Below are 16633 nucleotides of genomic sequence, written 5' to 3'. Positions count from 1 at the left end.
AGGGGACACGGGTTCGAGCCCTGGTCCGGGAAGATCCTACATGTTGCAGAGCAACTAAGCCCGCGCGCTGTTACTACTGAGCCTGCGCTCTAGAGCCCGCGAGCCACAACTACTGAGCCCGCGTGCCACAACTACTGAAGCCCGCGTGCCTAGGGCCCGTGCTCCGCAACAAGAGAAGCCACCGCAATGAGAAGGCCGCACACCACAACGAAGAGTCGCTCCCACTCGCCACAACTAAAGAAAAGCCCACACGCAGCAACGAAGACCCAACGCAGCCAAAAACAAATAAATAAATAAATTTATTTTTAAAAAAATAGCACTCAGGCTCAAGAGTGAAGAAGGAAATCGCATCTCAGACCCTTTTTAGCTGTGTGACTTTGGGCCAGTCCCCTGGATGCTGTGAACCTTTCTTTTCTCGTCTGTAAAATGAATATAATAATCGTATCTATTTTTTTAGGACTGTCTCCAGGACTAAATGAGTTAATGCCTGTGATGTGCTCGGCACAGCCATGGACACATAAAAGGGGACTGTGATTATTGACTTCATTATTACTAATCAGAAGCAATATGTAAATAATGAGAAATTGTTATTATAAGATAAAATTACCTCCGAAGGAGAAGCACGGAGGCGATCCTAAATGCCATCTCTCCAGCTAAGGCCTGGAAGATGGTATCTCTACCTCTGACGCCTCAGAATTATGCGCAGCACAGAAAACTCATAAAGAGCCCTTTCTGAATTAAAAGTGATCTGAAGAGAAGCAGCCACACTCGGCCTGGCTCTTTTCTTACTTTAATTTGAACTTAATTTATCTCTGAGCATCAGGAAACGGCGTCATGCAAGAGATGTGCCCTGTCGGAGTCAAGGCGAGCTCAACATTGCGGGAAATGATCTGCTTTTGCAAGAAAATCACGAAGGAAGGAGGGTGCTGTTATTTTAAGATCTTCGAGCTGGTGTGAGAAGAAACTAATTAAATGATTGTAATTTTCTGTGCAAATGCAGCAACTTGACTACTGCAGAGATGCAAAATAAGAAGGAACTTTTCCACCTCAAAAGAACAGCGGAGTCTTAATTTTTTCTTCTTTCCGGTTCTCCAGTGACAGCTCACATTCAAGTACTCCTATTAAACGTTTAAAACAACAAACAGAGCTTATGCGGGACAAAGATGATGTGCACACTGTGTGCTCTGGGAAGTGTCCTGGAATCACGGGGCTGGAGTAGAAATGGTTTTGTTGCTGCCCTCAGTGGGCTGTCAGTCGCCAGCTCACAGCGCAACTGGGAACAGGTTGCCAGAGTCTGTGCTCTGCAACCCACCGGAGGGACGGCTGCACCGTGGGAACCCGCGTGGGGCAGAAGCGGGGCCTTCGCCATCCCCACCATCCACTGGACAGAACCGGAAGGGCCACGGGTGCGTGTTTCCATGGCGGTTCTATGCCCAGCATCCAAGCTCACGCCCCGAATGAGGCTTTCAAAGGGCTCCCACAGGCAAGAGCAGGCTGGGGACAGACCCACACGCATGCTTCACCCTCCAGATACTGGGATGGAGACCTTGTCGTGACCACGATGAGAGCCAGAGTTCCCCTGCTCCCTGAGCTTCCACACCTGGGCACACGCTGGCCAGGAACAGGGCTGCAGTAACAGCTGGCTTCACGGGTCATCACTTCCCTCCGTGCTCCATAAAGCACCCATGCAAACTCGGGAATTAGGAGCGCGAGGGCGAAACGGGCTATTGGTAAGACTCTATAAATAACTCACTCTTCGGATGCTAAAAAAAAAAGAAAAGAAAAGTGAGGAAGCTCCCAAACAGAAGGCAGTTTACAAGCTCGCCCTCCGGGTCTTCCTGAAATGGAAACGCTCAGGGATGCTCAGCGTGTCGCCAGCGCATGTTCTCATGGCTCCAGCTCTGCGCTCCCACGGTGTCATCCTCGGGGGCTTAGCCTGCCTCTGACAAATTATAATAAAGTAACATGTTAAAACAACAGGAGCTCTAAAGAAGGCCTAATGCAAGCACTGGGCTGCCTTCTAATCTGAAGGGGCGCAGAAGAATCAAGCTAACTTATGGCCTCTTTAAAACACTCTCAGGGACCCGCAGGCGACCACCAATTAAAGAGCCACTTCATTAAAGTAAACGCAGATCTGTGCAATGTGTTCGGGAACGTTATTAACAGGGCTGTTTTGATGCCTCTGAGCCAAAAGCTTCTGATTGACGGACCTGTTCTTTCTCTGCCTGGTGCTCCGGGGTCTTCAGGACCCCGGGCCTCTCCCTCAGCCTGCACAGTCTCACCATCGCAACATCCTCCTCAGCCCAGGCGACACTGACTCTACCCACCCTTCAGAGCTGCTCGATCATCACCTCCTCCAGGAAGTCCTCCCTGACCTCCCCAGCACAGATCCTTAAAGCACCAGAATTCTGTAATGAACTCCTGTCCAGTCCCAATGTCCTGCCAGGACAGGGGCCATGAGTGATTTTGCTTGTCACTGTACCCCGGCACCTAACAGACCCTCTTAGAAAGCAGCTGCTCTGAAGGCTAATATGAGGTCTCTTCTCACCTGGGGCTCTCAAACTTTGTGTGATCTCTCCAGGCACAGACAGAATGCAGAAGACCCTAGGTGGTCCCGGGCACAGGGCAAGCATACCCCCAAGTACAACACTGCTGCCTTGCATGCCAGGACTTCCCCAGGCTCTGCCCACCAAGCATACGTGTCCACTGAGCGACACCCATCCCACAACACAGGCTGCCCTCGCTCTCTCATCACTCTTGGTCCAGCCGCCAGGCCCAGGGTCCCCGACAGGTGGCACAGCTGGCTTCCTGACAACAAAAGTGACAGGCACTCAGTGCTGGTCACAGCATCCCGTGACCTCTGTCTGCCTCTGTCCGTCTCTGGGTGGCCACTGGCCGCCCTTGGTGAAGCTGCCACGACAGAGAAGTGCTTCATCTGGGGTCAGAGGCCCACAGCCAAGCACTGAGCAGTCACAACTCAGCCACCCATGAACCAGAGCGCTCTGTCCAAGGGAGTCCCCACCCCAAAACGCCGGGAGGCCCGCACTGTGCTGGTCTGGAACCCCAAAATTTCTCACGGAAAGTTCAGCAGACTTGGAGCCCCCAAGCCCGCCCACAAGAGCGGAGCGGAGCCGTCACCACGAAACCACAGCCGTCAGACTCAAGGCTACAAATCAGCTTTGTCGCTGGATTCACTCAAGAACCCGAAGGGCTTTCCACGAAGGCCTTCATGGTCTCTGGACGCTGGAGCCTGGCCGTGAGCCGTGAGGCCTCCGTGGGGGGTTGGGGAGCCACGTCCCGTCCATCCTCACCTGAACCCTCTCTCAGACCTGCTCTTCCCTCCCTCGGCCCCCTCCAGGGCCCTGGGCCAGGCCTCACCGTCACAGCAGCCTCCTCCCCGAGTCTCTGTACAGGTCTCACCTCCACGGTCCCTCACCAAGCCCACCCTGCACACTGCCCCTGGGTCACTGGCTGAAACTCAGCCCAGCCCTGCTATCACTCCCTGAGCACCTGCTGCAGGCCAGACCCTGTCCGAGCACTTTACGTGGATTATCCTACTGAACCTGCACCACAGACAGACCTATGAGCCTTCACTTCCCCCAAAGCTAAGACACTGAGGCCCAGAGAGGTCAGTCCATCCACCCCAAATCTCAGAGCCAGAGAGGAGCAGGGCCGGGTACAAGCCCAAGGAGGTTGAAGCTCAAGCACCAGTAACCCCCCCTCCCCCACCGCACTGCCATGCTAGGCTGTTCAGCCTCATATTCGGGACCCATTAGGAGTGGACTTCAACCAGTTTTTTCCAAACTTCTTTCCTCTGATTTCTCTCCACGCACAATACATTCACTGTCTCCGTGTATGACACAGACATACCTTCAGATTCCCACCTCCCAGACCTTGCTCAAGCAGTTCCTCCCCCAGAATGTTCCTCTCCATCTCCCATATACTCCCCCTACTCGTCCCATAAGTCCACCCTGATGCCACCTCTTCCATGCAGTCTTCCCTGATTTCCCCACTGGGGAAGATGGTGCTCACCCCTCGTATCCCAACTGTTCACATCCATCCCTTTTTTCCCCACAGGACTACTCTGAGCTCCCCTGCGTTAAGCTCAGGGGATGCAAAAGTAATTGAGGCCCCTCCCCTGCTGTTACAAGCTGAACTGTGCCCCCCTCACCGCCCCCCACAAATCATATATTTAAGTCCTAACCCCCAGGACCTCAGGATGTGACTATATTTGGAGATATGGTCTTTAAAGAGGGGATTAGGGTAAAATGAGGCCACTGGAGTGGGCTCTGATTCAATATGGTTGGTGTCCTTATAAGAAGAGATTAGGACACAAACACAAAGAGAAGACAGCCATCTATAGGCCAAAGAGAGAGGCCTCAGGAGGAACCAACCCTACTGATCCCTTGATCTTGGACATCCAGCCTCTAAAATGGAGAATGCATTCTGCTGTTAAAGCTGTCCAGTCTGTGGCACTTTGCTGTGGAGGCTAATACACCTGCCCTCGAGGAACCTGACATCTGACAGCTGTGTTAGGTGTGACCCATTTCACACCTTCAGAAGCTCCATGCTTCTGATTTGGAGCTCTGGCTCTCTGGGTATAAAATATGCACAGATATCAGGTTCCTGAAGATCCCTGAGCAGAGAGCATGAATAGTCAGGGCAGAATTACCTCTGCATACAGCTCCCCTCGACATCCTCAACCCTGCAGGACAGCACAGAGCAGATGTGGAGCGGGGGTGGGGGACATGCCGATCTGCTGACCACCAGCGACAAAACTGAACCAACTGGGCCTGGCTGCAGGAAGCTCACATTCTAGTCCACTGACGCATCAAAACTGAAGTTCCAGCGCCGTGAGGGAAGGCGTACAGGCGAGCTGTACTTAAGTATAACGAGCACGCGATTTCCCAGAAATGGTAAAATTGGGACAGGGCACAGCACCGTCCCATTGGGGCAGCATGAAGCCCTGACCTCGGAGGCAGGGACCTGCACTGTCATACTTGTCTCCAGATCACACCTCTGCCTCTGAGGGCAGCTCAGGAGACCCAGAACCTGGAGCCTCCGTGCACAACCCGTTCTGGATCCATCGAAGGTAACACCAGTTGGTTTCAATGAAACACTCATTTCACACCTAACAATTCATTTCTACAGCTAAACGGCAGACAGAAAGGCAGTGTTCGAACTTCCAAGCTAGTCCCCTTCTGTATCTCCATGGGAGCGGGAAGAAACCGAGCCTTTGGAAGGAAAACGCACATATGTTCTCAGCGCTACAGCGACGGGGCCTGTCCTGGAATAAGCTCGAATCCTGCCGTTCCTTTCTGCAGATGTTCTAGAACACCATTTTAAAAAGTCTATCCCTCTCCACATGCTTTTTTTAACTTTGTAAAACACCTGACATGGTAAAGCGAACACCACCTCTGCTCTTGTAGAGCACATCTGCAGAGCGTAGCTCCTTGGGTTCGGATACCTGTGCAAATCAGATGACATAAAATTTTTAAAAGACTCTGCTCAGCAAATCAGCCTCAAGTTAGTTTCTTTTCCGTTTTAGCTTTCAAAGATGGGGCTTTCAAGCGGAGGTGAACCACGTGCAGAATCCTGGCTAAAATCCTTAGCCCTGCGGCTGCCAGAGGGACCAAAGCGCATTTCTCAGACACTTCACGTGCGGAGAAAACAATGCAACGCATGCGCGGAGTGCTGAGAAAATAATGGTTTGAAAAACGGGTTTTCCTTGGCTCTGGGTTACAGCTTTCACTCCTCTTGAGTTCTTCCCAGGCAAGTGAAACTCTTAAAGCATCACCTGCTCCCCAAGTCAAAGGATGATGCGCTTATCCAGCGAGAACTCCCGTCTCCCCGACTTCCCAAGCCTGAGAATGGGTGGGGGGGGGCGGGGCTGGCAAGAGAAGTGGGAGGTGCTTGAGCCAAACGCCGGGTCAGCATCTCCAGAACCACAGCCGGTAACAGTGATGAGTACTCGGGCTTCGCCTCCCGTCTGCTGAGTGCCAGGCCACGCCCTGCTCTCCACAGCCACCCCGGCCCCCCATTTCCCAGAGGCCAGGGGAGAGTGCCTCTCTCAAAGCTCCTCCCCGGATCTGGACTTCCCACCGCCCACTAAAGAGAAGTCAGCACCTCCCCACATTCCCACTCCCCACTCCCAAGCCCCCCCTCCAGGCATTCAGCTGCCAGCAGCCAGGAGACAGTCACACAGGAGTCACTCAGCTCAGCCACTGTCCCCAAGCAGCAAAGCCAGGTGGGCTCCTCTGCCAGGCCCCGCCCCCAGGGCCCCGCCCCACTGGCCCAGACTCTCCTCAGCCTCTCCAGGGGAGCTGTGCTCTCAGGATGGGGGTGGGCGGGCGGGCTGGGTGTCAGTGAGCCCTGAAGGTGCTGGTCCCACCTGGGAGGCTGCTCTCCACCCCTCTGGGTCTCCCTAACTTCTCTCACCCCTACCGCCCCCCACCACGAAGCTGAAAAGAGTGAGCTTCTGGAGGAACAACCTGGGGGGAGGGGGCTTGGTTTGGATGTTCCGGCTCCACTGGTCTGACTGTTAATGCTTACTGGTTCCTTTGAGTTACTGGTGTCCAGGTTACCTTGCAGTCCCTGAGTTACAGCTTACGGTACATAGGACACGATTTGCTCCCGAGTATTGGGAAGGAAGGAAGAAGGGCGGGATCCAGCTGCACGTCTGGGGTCTGACCCCTCTCTCCAGATGTACGTGGGGACGTTCCCCCAAGGGCTCTTCGAGGTAGGGGCGCCTGCTCCCCTCCCTAAAGCACCGCCCCTCAGGGCCCTGCCTGCCCCCTGCTGGCCGGCGGAGCGCAGGGGGTCAGCGCCGACCCGCCCCTCCCCCCAGGGCTTCCAGTCTGACTGGAGACGGCTGAGGTGACCAAGGACCAGAGACCCGGCACATGCGTGAGAAGCTGGCTGGGGAGGGGGTCCGGCAGGGCGCCGCGCTCTGGACCAATCAGGCCCATCCAGTGCCGCCCCTGCCCCAAGAAGCGCATCCACCCGCCCCTCCCTTCTCCCGCAGAGTTCCCCAGCCAGCGGGGCTAGACAGAGGAGGTGGGTAAAAGTGCCGCCCAGCCCAGGCTACACCCCTGCGGTGACTAGAGAAGCACCTGCATCCCCGCCCCTCCACTCCCAATGGACGCAGGGGCCCTGGCCCAGCGCGGCTTCCCCAGAACTTTGGGAAGCCTTGGTCAAGGAGAAGGGTCGGGGCTCAGCCACTGGACAGTGAGTGGACATTTACGGAAAGGAGTGACGAGGGGCTCCCATCTCTTCTCCCCATAACCTCGCGCGCACACACAGCTGCCCCCTCCCTCCACCACTCCCTCTCCCAAAACTAGAGATGATCCACGTGGGGCTGCCGACAGGTGACCCCAAGACAGATGACCACGGGTTATCTGCTCCGGCGGGAATAGAGCGGGGTGGGAGGGAAACGACCCTGTGGCACCCCCCCCCCCCCGGGGAAGAATATGAGGGTATCCCCATGCCCGGGACACACCACCAAAAAGGAGGAGGCGGGATCCAAGAGGGGGCAGGACCCACAGAGCTGGTGGAAGGAGGCGCCAGAGGACCTTAACAGAAGTGTGTTTGCAGGGCAAGGGGTGTCCAACTTCCAGCTGGAGCGAGGCCGAAGTAGCGGCCAAGGTGGGGGAGGGCAGGGAGTGCAAGGAGCTGGCCTCCGCTCCCAGCCCCGCGAGTAAGCAGATCCCGGCGCATCCAGGTGCGTCAGCGGCCGGTCCTCAAGGCAGCCGCGGGTCGCCCTACGGGAACGCGGGGAGAGCGGCGGCCCCAGAATCGAGGGTCCCAGAATCGGACGCCGGGCTGACCGGGGAAGTCCTAGAGCCCGTGGAGGTGCCACGAGAGGGGTCCCGGGTAGACCAGGGTGGAGCGGGTCCTGGAACCAAAAATCCCAAAGCAACGCTGGGTGGACCGGGTGGAGTCTGAAGGCGATAAAGGCGCAACACCGAGTCGTGAATGATCTTAAAGGGCCTGGGGGCGCCCCAAGGTGGCCGGGGTCCCGAAACCTCTGGAGACACCCACCCCCCAACCTGCGATCTGGAGGCCAGTGGGGCCGCCCCTGAGGTGGCTCAGGGTCCCGGAAATCAGCGGAAATGCCCCCCGAGGTGAGGCAGGGCGCTCACGTATCTGGTCCCCAAGTAACCAGTGGCCAGGGGCCAGCAGGGCGCCGCCGAGGTGACTCTCGTCCCCAAGTCTCCGAGAATGCCCGGGGTGACCGCGGGGCCGTCCGGAAGTGGGGGCTCCGAGGTGTCCGGGGCAGGGCCCGGGGGGACGCGCGAAGGTCACTTACGCTGCTGTTCTCGCCCGTCCAGTGCACCATCGCCTGGTTGTGCGTCGCGTCCCCCTTGAGCACGAACGACGTGCTGATGAGTGAGACCTGCGCTTGCGAAGCCGCTCCGGCCACCGGAGCCGCCCGTGCCCAGCGCCCCTGGCCCGCGGCGGGGGCGCCGTCCTCGCCGGGACCCGGAGCCTGACCGGGACCCGGGGCGCCGGGTTCCGCGCCACGCGCCTGACGGTCCTCGCCGCCGCCGGGCAGCGCGCGCCCCGCAGGCGGGCTTGGCGGCGCCCGGGTCAGCCGGGCGCGGGGACCCAGGCGCCAGGACTCGGGGGAGCGCCCCGCCGCCCCGCAGGCGGCCAGCAGCAGTAGCAGCAGCAGCAGGAGCGGCCGCGAGCGCGGCGAGCGCGGCGGCGGCGGCGCCCGGGGGCTAGGGGCTCGGGCGGCGGGGCCGGGGCCCTTCGGGGCGCGCGGGGCTCCCCGGTGCGCCATGGTCGCCGAGGGGCGGCGGCGGGGCCGGCGGCGGGGCGGCGCGGGCAAGGGAGACCGCGGCCGGGAGAGCGGAGAGCGCTGGGGAGCGCGAGCGAGAGCTCAGAGAAAGGAGCCGTAGAGGGGAGGGAGCCGGCGGGAGGAGGGGACTCGCCGCTCCGCCGCCGCCACCCGCGCAGCCGAGGGCGCACCGCCACCTGCCGGCCGGCTCCGTGCCCGCCCGTGCGAGCGCCAGCCGCTCAGGAACCAGGGGCCGGAGGTCCTGGAGCAGGCCGCCACCCTCCAGGGCCACAGGCCACAGACCCCTCTCCTCCCTTCCTTGCTCCTTCCTTACTCCTTCCCTCCTCTCCCGCCCTCTTGCCTTCCTTCCGCCCTTTCTTCTTGTATTTACTGACCACTTACTCTGGGCCAGCAGAGTTCCAGGCAGTGGGGACACAGAGGTAAACACAGCCAGGTGCCTGTTCCCACTGCTGAGAGTCTAATGTGGGAGAAAGACCACACCTAAGTGGACACGTTCACGGACAAAATCACCCCAGAGAACCAGAATGAAGCCAGACCGTAAGTGGGGAGGTGGTCTCCGGAAGGAGCCTCTGAAGGAGTAACAGTGGAGACAGGACCTAGCTCCTTGAGGGTGAGGAGGAGACCTTCTAGGCAGCCGAGGGCCCTGCGAAGACGCTAAGGCAGCTTCCAGATGACCTACAGGTGCAGCCACTCCTGTGGCTTAGGCTTCAGGACTTGCAGACAGTGGCTTTATGTCCCAACCCCGGGGGCCACCAAGGGGGCAGTCCCTGAACATAAGGACAGACGCCTGGGTGAGGAGAGGGTGTGGGACAAGGTCCCATTCAGAGCCTGGCAGCCACGGTGCGGAGCTGGGGAAACAGAGGCTCAGCGCACCAAGTCCCCACCCAAGGTCATGAACCTACTTTAGGTAGATTTCAATATAACTTCATTGAGCACCCACCATGTGCTCCGCACTGGCCTCAGGGAAAAGACACAGGAGCAGGAGATTCTCCGAGGCAAGGCCAGGGTCAGAGTAGCTGTGCATCCTCAGCCAGGGGCCACCCCGCCTCCTCCTTCCCCAGTGGCCCCCACATTAAATAAAAATCCTCAGGCTCAGGCTTCCCTGGTGGCGCAGTGGTTAAGAATCCGCCTGCCAATGCAGGGGACACGGGTTCGAGCCCTGGTCCAAGAAGATCCCACATGCCGCGGAGCAACTAAGCCTGTGCGCCACAACTACTGAGCCTGCGCTCTAAAGCCCGCAAGCCACAACTACTGAGCCCGCGTGCCACAGCTACTGAAGCCCACCTGCCTAGAGCCCGTGCTCCGCAGCAAGAGAAGCCACCGCAATGAGAAGCCCACGCACCACAACGAAGAGTAGCCCCCGCTCGCTGCAACTAGAAAAAGCCCGCGCGCAGCAACGAAGACCCAGTGCAGCCAAAAATAAATAAATAAATTTTTTTTTTAAATCCTCAGGTTCAGCATCCCCGTCACACTCACCTCCCAGTTGGGTCTCTTTGCTTCAGAGAGAGAGAGAGAGAGAGAGCAGAGTGAGAGAGCCTAACGGGGCCAAGGAGCAAAGGCTCGAACGTTTGGGAAAGACAGACAGTGGGGCTTCCCGCTGGCCCCCAAAGAGCTGGAGCACCCAGCACCCTGTCTTCTGCTTGCTCACCCAGGCTCACCCGGAATTCACAGCCAATAACAGACTGGGCTCGCCCTCTGCCCAGTGCTGGGGTGGGGGGCGGGGCTTGGCTGGATACCTATGAAGTCTCCTACCTTGGAATGTGCCCTCACCCCCTCCGCGGTGTAAATTCCCAATCTGTCAGAGTCTACATCTCCAGCTCAGGCCCAGGGTCGGGAGAGGAGGGGGAGCCAGCAGCTGCGGGAACATCTGGTCTAGCACGGGGAGCAGAGAAGAACAGAACAGGGTCAGCGCAGCGCTGACGGGAGGGGAGACAAAACCAAGTGTCAGGCGGGCACTAAAATGACGCTTACGAGCAAAGCAACACTGCAGACAGTGGCTGGCGGGAAGGTGCTCGCTGCACGGCGGTCAGAAGAGCTGGGTCTGTCCCGCCTTAGACACAAATTCACCAAGAGGCTCCCTGATGCTGGCTCACCCTCCATCTCCCCGGCTGTGAAGGGAAGGGGGCTGCACAGTCTCTAAGGTCTCTTCCAGTTGTTTGTTCGTTTTGTTTTGTCTTGTTTTTAAATAAAGGAAGGCCTCCAAGTACTGTCCTCAAGAAAACTTGACAGTGACACATGATCGAGCCCCTACTATGTGCTGGGCACTTTCCTAGGGACTGGTTGCATCCTGGAAAAGAAGATGGGGGCCTCTGCTCCTGGGGTGGGTGATGTTGCAGGTTATATTTAACTCTCACCATCAGGCTGTCCCCATCTTACAGACACGGAAACAGACTCAGAGTGATGACTGCCCAAGGTCACCTGGCCAGAGTCAGGGGCCAGACTCCAGGCACGTTTTCTGGCCCCAAGGGGGCGCTCTTTCCACCCCACCCCGGTTACTTGCCATCTGTGCGTGTTACCCCTCCAAGGCTTGGAGAGCTCAGCCAGGCAGGGAGGTAATGTGAACACACATCACCCCCAGGCTCAGACCGAGGCCACATCATTAGTGATTTGGTTAATGTCCCAACAAACCGGGGAGAGGGTCCAGGTCTGGAATGCAGAGGCCATGATGCCTCACCAGTGCTCCCTCCAGAACAACTGGCTGCCTCTGCCCTAATAAGGCCACAAGGCATTCGGAAGAGCAGGACTGATTCATCCCTTTTCTGAATCCAAATCCGGAGACGCTGTGATTCCCCGGATCTCTCAGCTCACAAACATCACTGGACCCCCAGGAACGCAGTGATGAGGGAGACAGACAAGTTCCCTGTGCTGGGGAGGAGTGTCCGTCCTCATGCAGCTAGACAGATCCGGGGGAAAACCTAGACAGTGCTGCGTACCCAGGAGAAAATAAGGCAGGTGTGCGATGGCAACGAGGAGGTGCTGGGGGCCAGGTGACTTGGAGCTGAGAGGCCCGGCACGAGCCTGGCGGGAAGAGCCATCCCAGCAGAGGGGGAGCACGTGAGCCCCGGCCCGGCCCAGAGCAACTGGGTATTCGGAGGAGGAACTGCCGGGCTTCATTTGTATCCACAGACCGCTGCAAAGCCTCTGGAGGGTTTCAGGCAGGAGAGTGAGACCAGCGGCGTTCTAACAGCATCACTCTGGCCGCCAGGAGGACAGGTGCAGGAAGGCACTGAGGACATGACTGTGCAGGACAAGAGAGAAGCTGGGCACGGGGCAGCGGGCAGCGACGGAGGAGGGGAGAGTGGAGGGAAGCCCGCTTCCGGGTGCCTCCCTCACCCCAGTCTCACGCCCCCTACCCCCGCGCTCACCCTCCTTAGTGACTCACATCAGGGACTCAGGGACGCAGATGCAGGAGAAAGGTGCAGGCAAGTGTAGAAAGCAAAGGAGAGCTTCGATCAGGCATCCTGTCCGACACCACCGGCGCAGTGGGGTCTCCGGAGGCCACAGAGGCAGTGTCTGCGGTGCCCACCGAGGTGGCCGACAGCTCAGCAGGTGTCTGGGCATGAACACATGGAGGTAGGCCATGTGCAGGAGCTGGGGTTCAGCGCCTGGCATCAGGGTGCACGCATGAGATAAATATTAAACCCCCTCCAGATCTGTAACACCTGATTCTTTACAACAGCAAGATCCTAAGAAGGGGAAACCAGCCCCAGTCATCCTCCCTCTTCGCCTCCATGCAGGGCACTAGGCTCCAGACCGAGTCAGGCCTGGTCCTGCTCCTGGAGAGCTCGCAGTCTGATGGGGGAGGCGCACGGCTGAACAGTGATGTCAGGGAAGCAGGCGATCCCAGGGAGGCGTCTGGGGGCCTAAAGGAAGGGGGAGCCGCCATCTGGCCTTCTGCTCTTCCACTCATCCCTCCAGGTAACAGTAACAATAACAACCGAGACTGCCACTCGAGCACCTCCTCTGGGCCAGGCACTGTTCCTGATGGAAGAACCCAGCGCACCTCTGACTCCCCTAGAGGGTAAGTACTGTTTTCCCCAATTTAAAGGTGGGGAAGGTGAAAGCACACAGGGGGCAGAAATTTACCCAAAGGATTCAAAGGCCCACGTCCTCATGTACCAACTGGGTGTCCTGAGCGTGGCCCAACTTCACCTCTCTGTTCCATAAATTGCTTCACCTGTGAAATGGGGCCAGCACGGCCCTGACTCGGTGGCTCTCAATGTGTCATCCCTGGACCCGCAGCATCTGCGTTAATGGGTTGATTTCTGGGCCCACCCCAGACCTACTGAACCAGAAACTCCGGGCTGGGGCCCCGATCTGTGTCCAACACGCCCTCTAGGTGGTCCTGACGCACCCGGTGGCTCTGGGCCCAGGCTGCACAATTGGCATCACTTGGAGGACTTCAGAAAAATACCGACGCCCAAGCCCCACCCCTGACCGCGCCATCTCTGTGGGTCATCTCTAAGCTCCCAGGTGATGCCAATGTCAGCCAGCCGCGAGCCCCTGGCCTGCAGCACAGCTTTTTATAAGGATTCGTGAGAGGACAGATGCCAAGTGCCTGGCGTACGGCTGGACCACAGTAAATGGTGCCTTTCCTGACAGGTACGTGGGGCCCCTGGAACCCCAGGCCAAATCTTTTAGTTTCAAGATCCAGCCTTGCTTCCCGGTTCCATGACATGCTCTCATCCAGAAAGCAGAAGAAATACTTTGTCACTCCAACATTTTTTGTTTTGTTTTGTTTTGTTTGTTTTTTTTGCAGTACGCGGGCCTCTCACTGTTGTGGCCTCTCCCGTTGCGGAGCACAGGCTCCGGACGCGCAGGCTCAGCGGCCATGGCTCTCGGGCCCAGCTGCTCCGCGGCATGTGGGATCCTCCCGGACCGGGGCACGAACCCACGTCCCCTGCATCGGCAGGCGGACTCTCAACCACTGCGCCACCAGGGAAGCCCACTCCAACTTTTAATCAGACTGCTTGCTCATTAAAAGTCTCAAGCTTTTTTAAATGATCAAAGGTCTCTAGTGATAATATTTTAATTTCTCTTTATAATCGTGACGAAGCTCAGCAGACGGGCTCCCCGAGCAGGCCCGTCTCAGAGACAGTCACGGAATCACGAGCGATACTCACCAGGGACACTGGGGGACCCGGCAGGAGGGAGACTGAGGGAACAGGCTTTCGGGGTGCTGGGCTCCACAGAGGGGAGTCCCGGCCACTCCCTCAGCTGCCCAGCTCGGCCTCCCGCGATGCTGAGAAGCTCTCTGCCTGCTCCGGGGCAGGAGGGCAGACAAGTGTCCTGATGACTGTCAGGGAACAGCAAGGGTTCGAGGTACCAGCTTTGCAGAGAAGGATCAACCAATGCTACAGCCTCATCACCAGGCCGGCCGGGGAGAAGGCAGTGGGGACAGCTGGTCGGGACACTAACTTGGACCAGGACAAAAGTCTGCTCCCGCAACGGCAGGGAAACGCGTCCAGACGGAGGAGGAAGACGAGGCCCCACAGCGAGACAGACAGTGCGCGGGCCGCCCCGAGCCAAAGAGGGCGGGGAGACGGGGAGGAAACGGCGGCAGCTCCTTGGGTGGCGCCGCGTAGGGGTGCATTATAGGCAGTGGTGAGGGTGGTTGCTTTTTGGTGGTGGCAGGGATTTCCATCCCCAGAGCACCGGCACTGTGGGCCACCAAAGCCCTGACGTGTGAGAGGCTAGCCAGGTAGTAGGCCCGAACCGGACAGAGAGCAGATGACAAGTGGCCCTTTCCCGGCCATCAGGGCTCTCTTTAATCACGGACACCGCACAGTTAGCGCCTGCAAACAGCTTGGTTCATTTCTTCCGCTCATCAAATGTTTACTGAGCACCTACTGTGTGCCTGGCATGAGTCTAGGCCCCAGGGAGAGAGCAGGGAATGAACCAGACCAAATCCCTGGAGGCATAAACAGGAACTGGTGGTGAGACCGGGAAGAGTGGTCCTGGCAGAGGGACCAGCGTGTGGCGCGAGCTGGAAGAAGACAGCATGGGGTCCTTAGAGGAACCAGCGGGTGAAGAGCTCCAGGGCAGCTGAGTGCAGGGCAGGGCGGGCAGGGCCAGTGAGAGCGGAGGCTCCACGGTCCCTCAAGCGTCCACCACAGTGTCAGGGGACCAGGCGATGACCAGAACCAGTGCCCAGCCTCAGGAAGGTCAGCGCCAGCAATGGGGACAAGGACGTCAAAGACACTGCAGCAGAGACGTAGATACCTCCCCAGCACGGGGCACCAGCCCTGCTCCAGGCCTTTGCAGGGCTGCCTTGCTCCCTGCCCCGTAGCTGGGGGGGGTCCATCACTGTCTCCTTGTCACACAGGAGAAAGCTGTGGCACAGCATAACCAAGCAGAGGGGCTCGCCCAAGTTTACGCCAGCAGCACGAGGGTGGCCGTGGGCCATGAACCCATGCTTCCGCATGTGCCAACGAGCTCTGGGGCATGGGGTGGGCCCGGGGTGCCCCGCCTCTCCCCATGCCAGGCTCCTCTGCCGCAGCCTTCACATCTGTAACTCTCCCGACCCTGTGGGGCTGGGTTGACTGTCAGCTCCACTGATACCCGGTGAGACCAAGGCTCTCGGCGTGACAGTGCCCGGCCTACCCCGTGCAGCAGGGAAGCACAGGCAGTGGGGCCTGAGCCTGGGCCCCCCAGCGCCCTGCTGCTGCCCACTCTCCACGTGACACAGGACACTGTGGAGACAGCGCAGGGGCAGTGACCACGCTGGCCAGTGCAGGGCAGGTGCCACCCGATACCCCGCTCTTACTGGGTTGTAATGTGGCTCAGAAGTGAGCCCTCAGGGCCTCGGGGCACTACAGTACCTGACCATCTCCTGACGGGCACCAGGGGAGGCTGGGAAAGTAGCCCCCATGGGCCCAGGGAAGTGGGATCCCCCGTCTGTCCATCTGGGGCCAGAGCCCAGTTTGGTCAGCATAGTGGGCAGGGCAGAGAGGAGAAAGGCTGGACCTGGGAGTGACATACAACCAAACAGAGACCATCCTTGGGGAAGACGGCAGAGGCCGGCGTCTTAACACTGAAGCCGAATGCACAGGCCCTGGGCTGCAGCAGGAGCCCAGGGAAGGTCTAGGGACCAAAGCAGGGAGGCGGGAAACGGGGGGGACACAGCCAGCCCCGGGGGGCACAGCCTCCCTCAGCCCCACCCACCCCCCGCCCCACACACCAGGGTTCACCGGAACTGGGGAGGGGGCAGAACTTGCCAATTGCCTCCCATGTGCCAGTGTTGGGGTGCATCGTTATTTTGATGTTAGAAACGGAGGAGGAAACAGAGAGGCCCAGAGAGGCTAAGTCACCTGCCTTGGATCACACAGCTGGAGAGCGGCAGCCCTCGGGACAAGGATGCTGATGGTAATGTTTCAGGTGCCGCTGTGAGCACACTGGCAACACCTGCCTCACAGGTGGGTGTCCTGTGTCTGCAAGCGCCCACCTCATCAGTGTGTACTTAGCGTGCACTGGGGGGAAATGAGCTCAGAGCGCGGGCGGGAAGCGAGGCTGGAGCTGAACTCCGTCCCGGCCCTGCAGGGCTCTGGGTGAGTCAGTGAATGTCTTTGTGCCTCTGTCTCCTCCTGTGTTCAGTAAGAATGGTCATCAGTCGTTGTGCGGATAAATGAGTGTCTGTAAGATGCTCAGGAGGGCATTTCTGCAGAGTGCGCTGCAGAGAGAAGGCCTTCACGGGGGACAGGGACAGAACGACCCACAGTAAGTCCCGTCTGTGTCACACACACCTCATCTATGGTCTGTGACCGTCCACTCTGAAGACTCAGCCCAGACACCCAAAAGCCCCGTCTGGGATGCAGCGCACATTCATTCATA

The 16633-nt window shown here is 58.6% G+C and overlaps 1 protein-coding gene across 1 annotated transcript in view; it reads right to left on the bottom strand.

Moving 5' to 3' along the window:
• SORCS2 (sortilin related VPS10 domain containing receptor 2) overlaps positions 1 to 8989 on the bottom strand; it is a 468073-nt gene extending 459084 nt beyond the window's left edge. The window contains exon 1 of the mRNA XM_049709229.1: positions 8309 to 8989. Within this exon, the coding sequence (XP_049565186.1) occupies positions 8309 to 8785 (477 nt within the window). The 5' untranslated portion in view covers positions 8786 to 8989. The remainder of the gene's footprint in view (positions 1 to 8308) is intronic.
• Positions 8990 to 16633: the final 7644 nt, after the last annotated feature.

This window comes from Orcinus orca, chromosome 4 (genome assembly GCF_937001465.1).
Source record: "Orcinus orca chromosome 4, mOrcOrc1.1, whole genome shotgun sequence".
Taxonomy (NCBI): domain Eukaryota; kingdom Metazoa; phylum Chordata; class Mammalia; order Artiodactyla; family Delphinidae; genus Orcinus; species Orcinus orca.
Note: the sequence above shows the minus strand (reverse complement) of the source record. Positions and strands in the feature narration are given on the sequence as shown.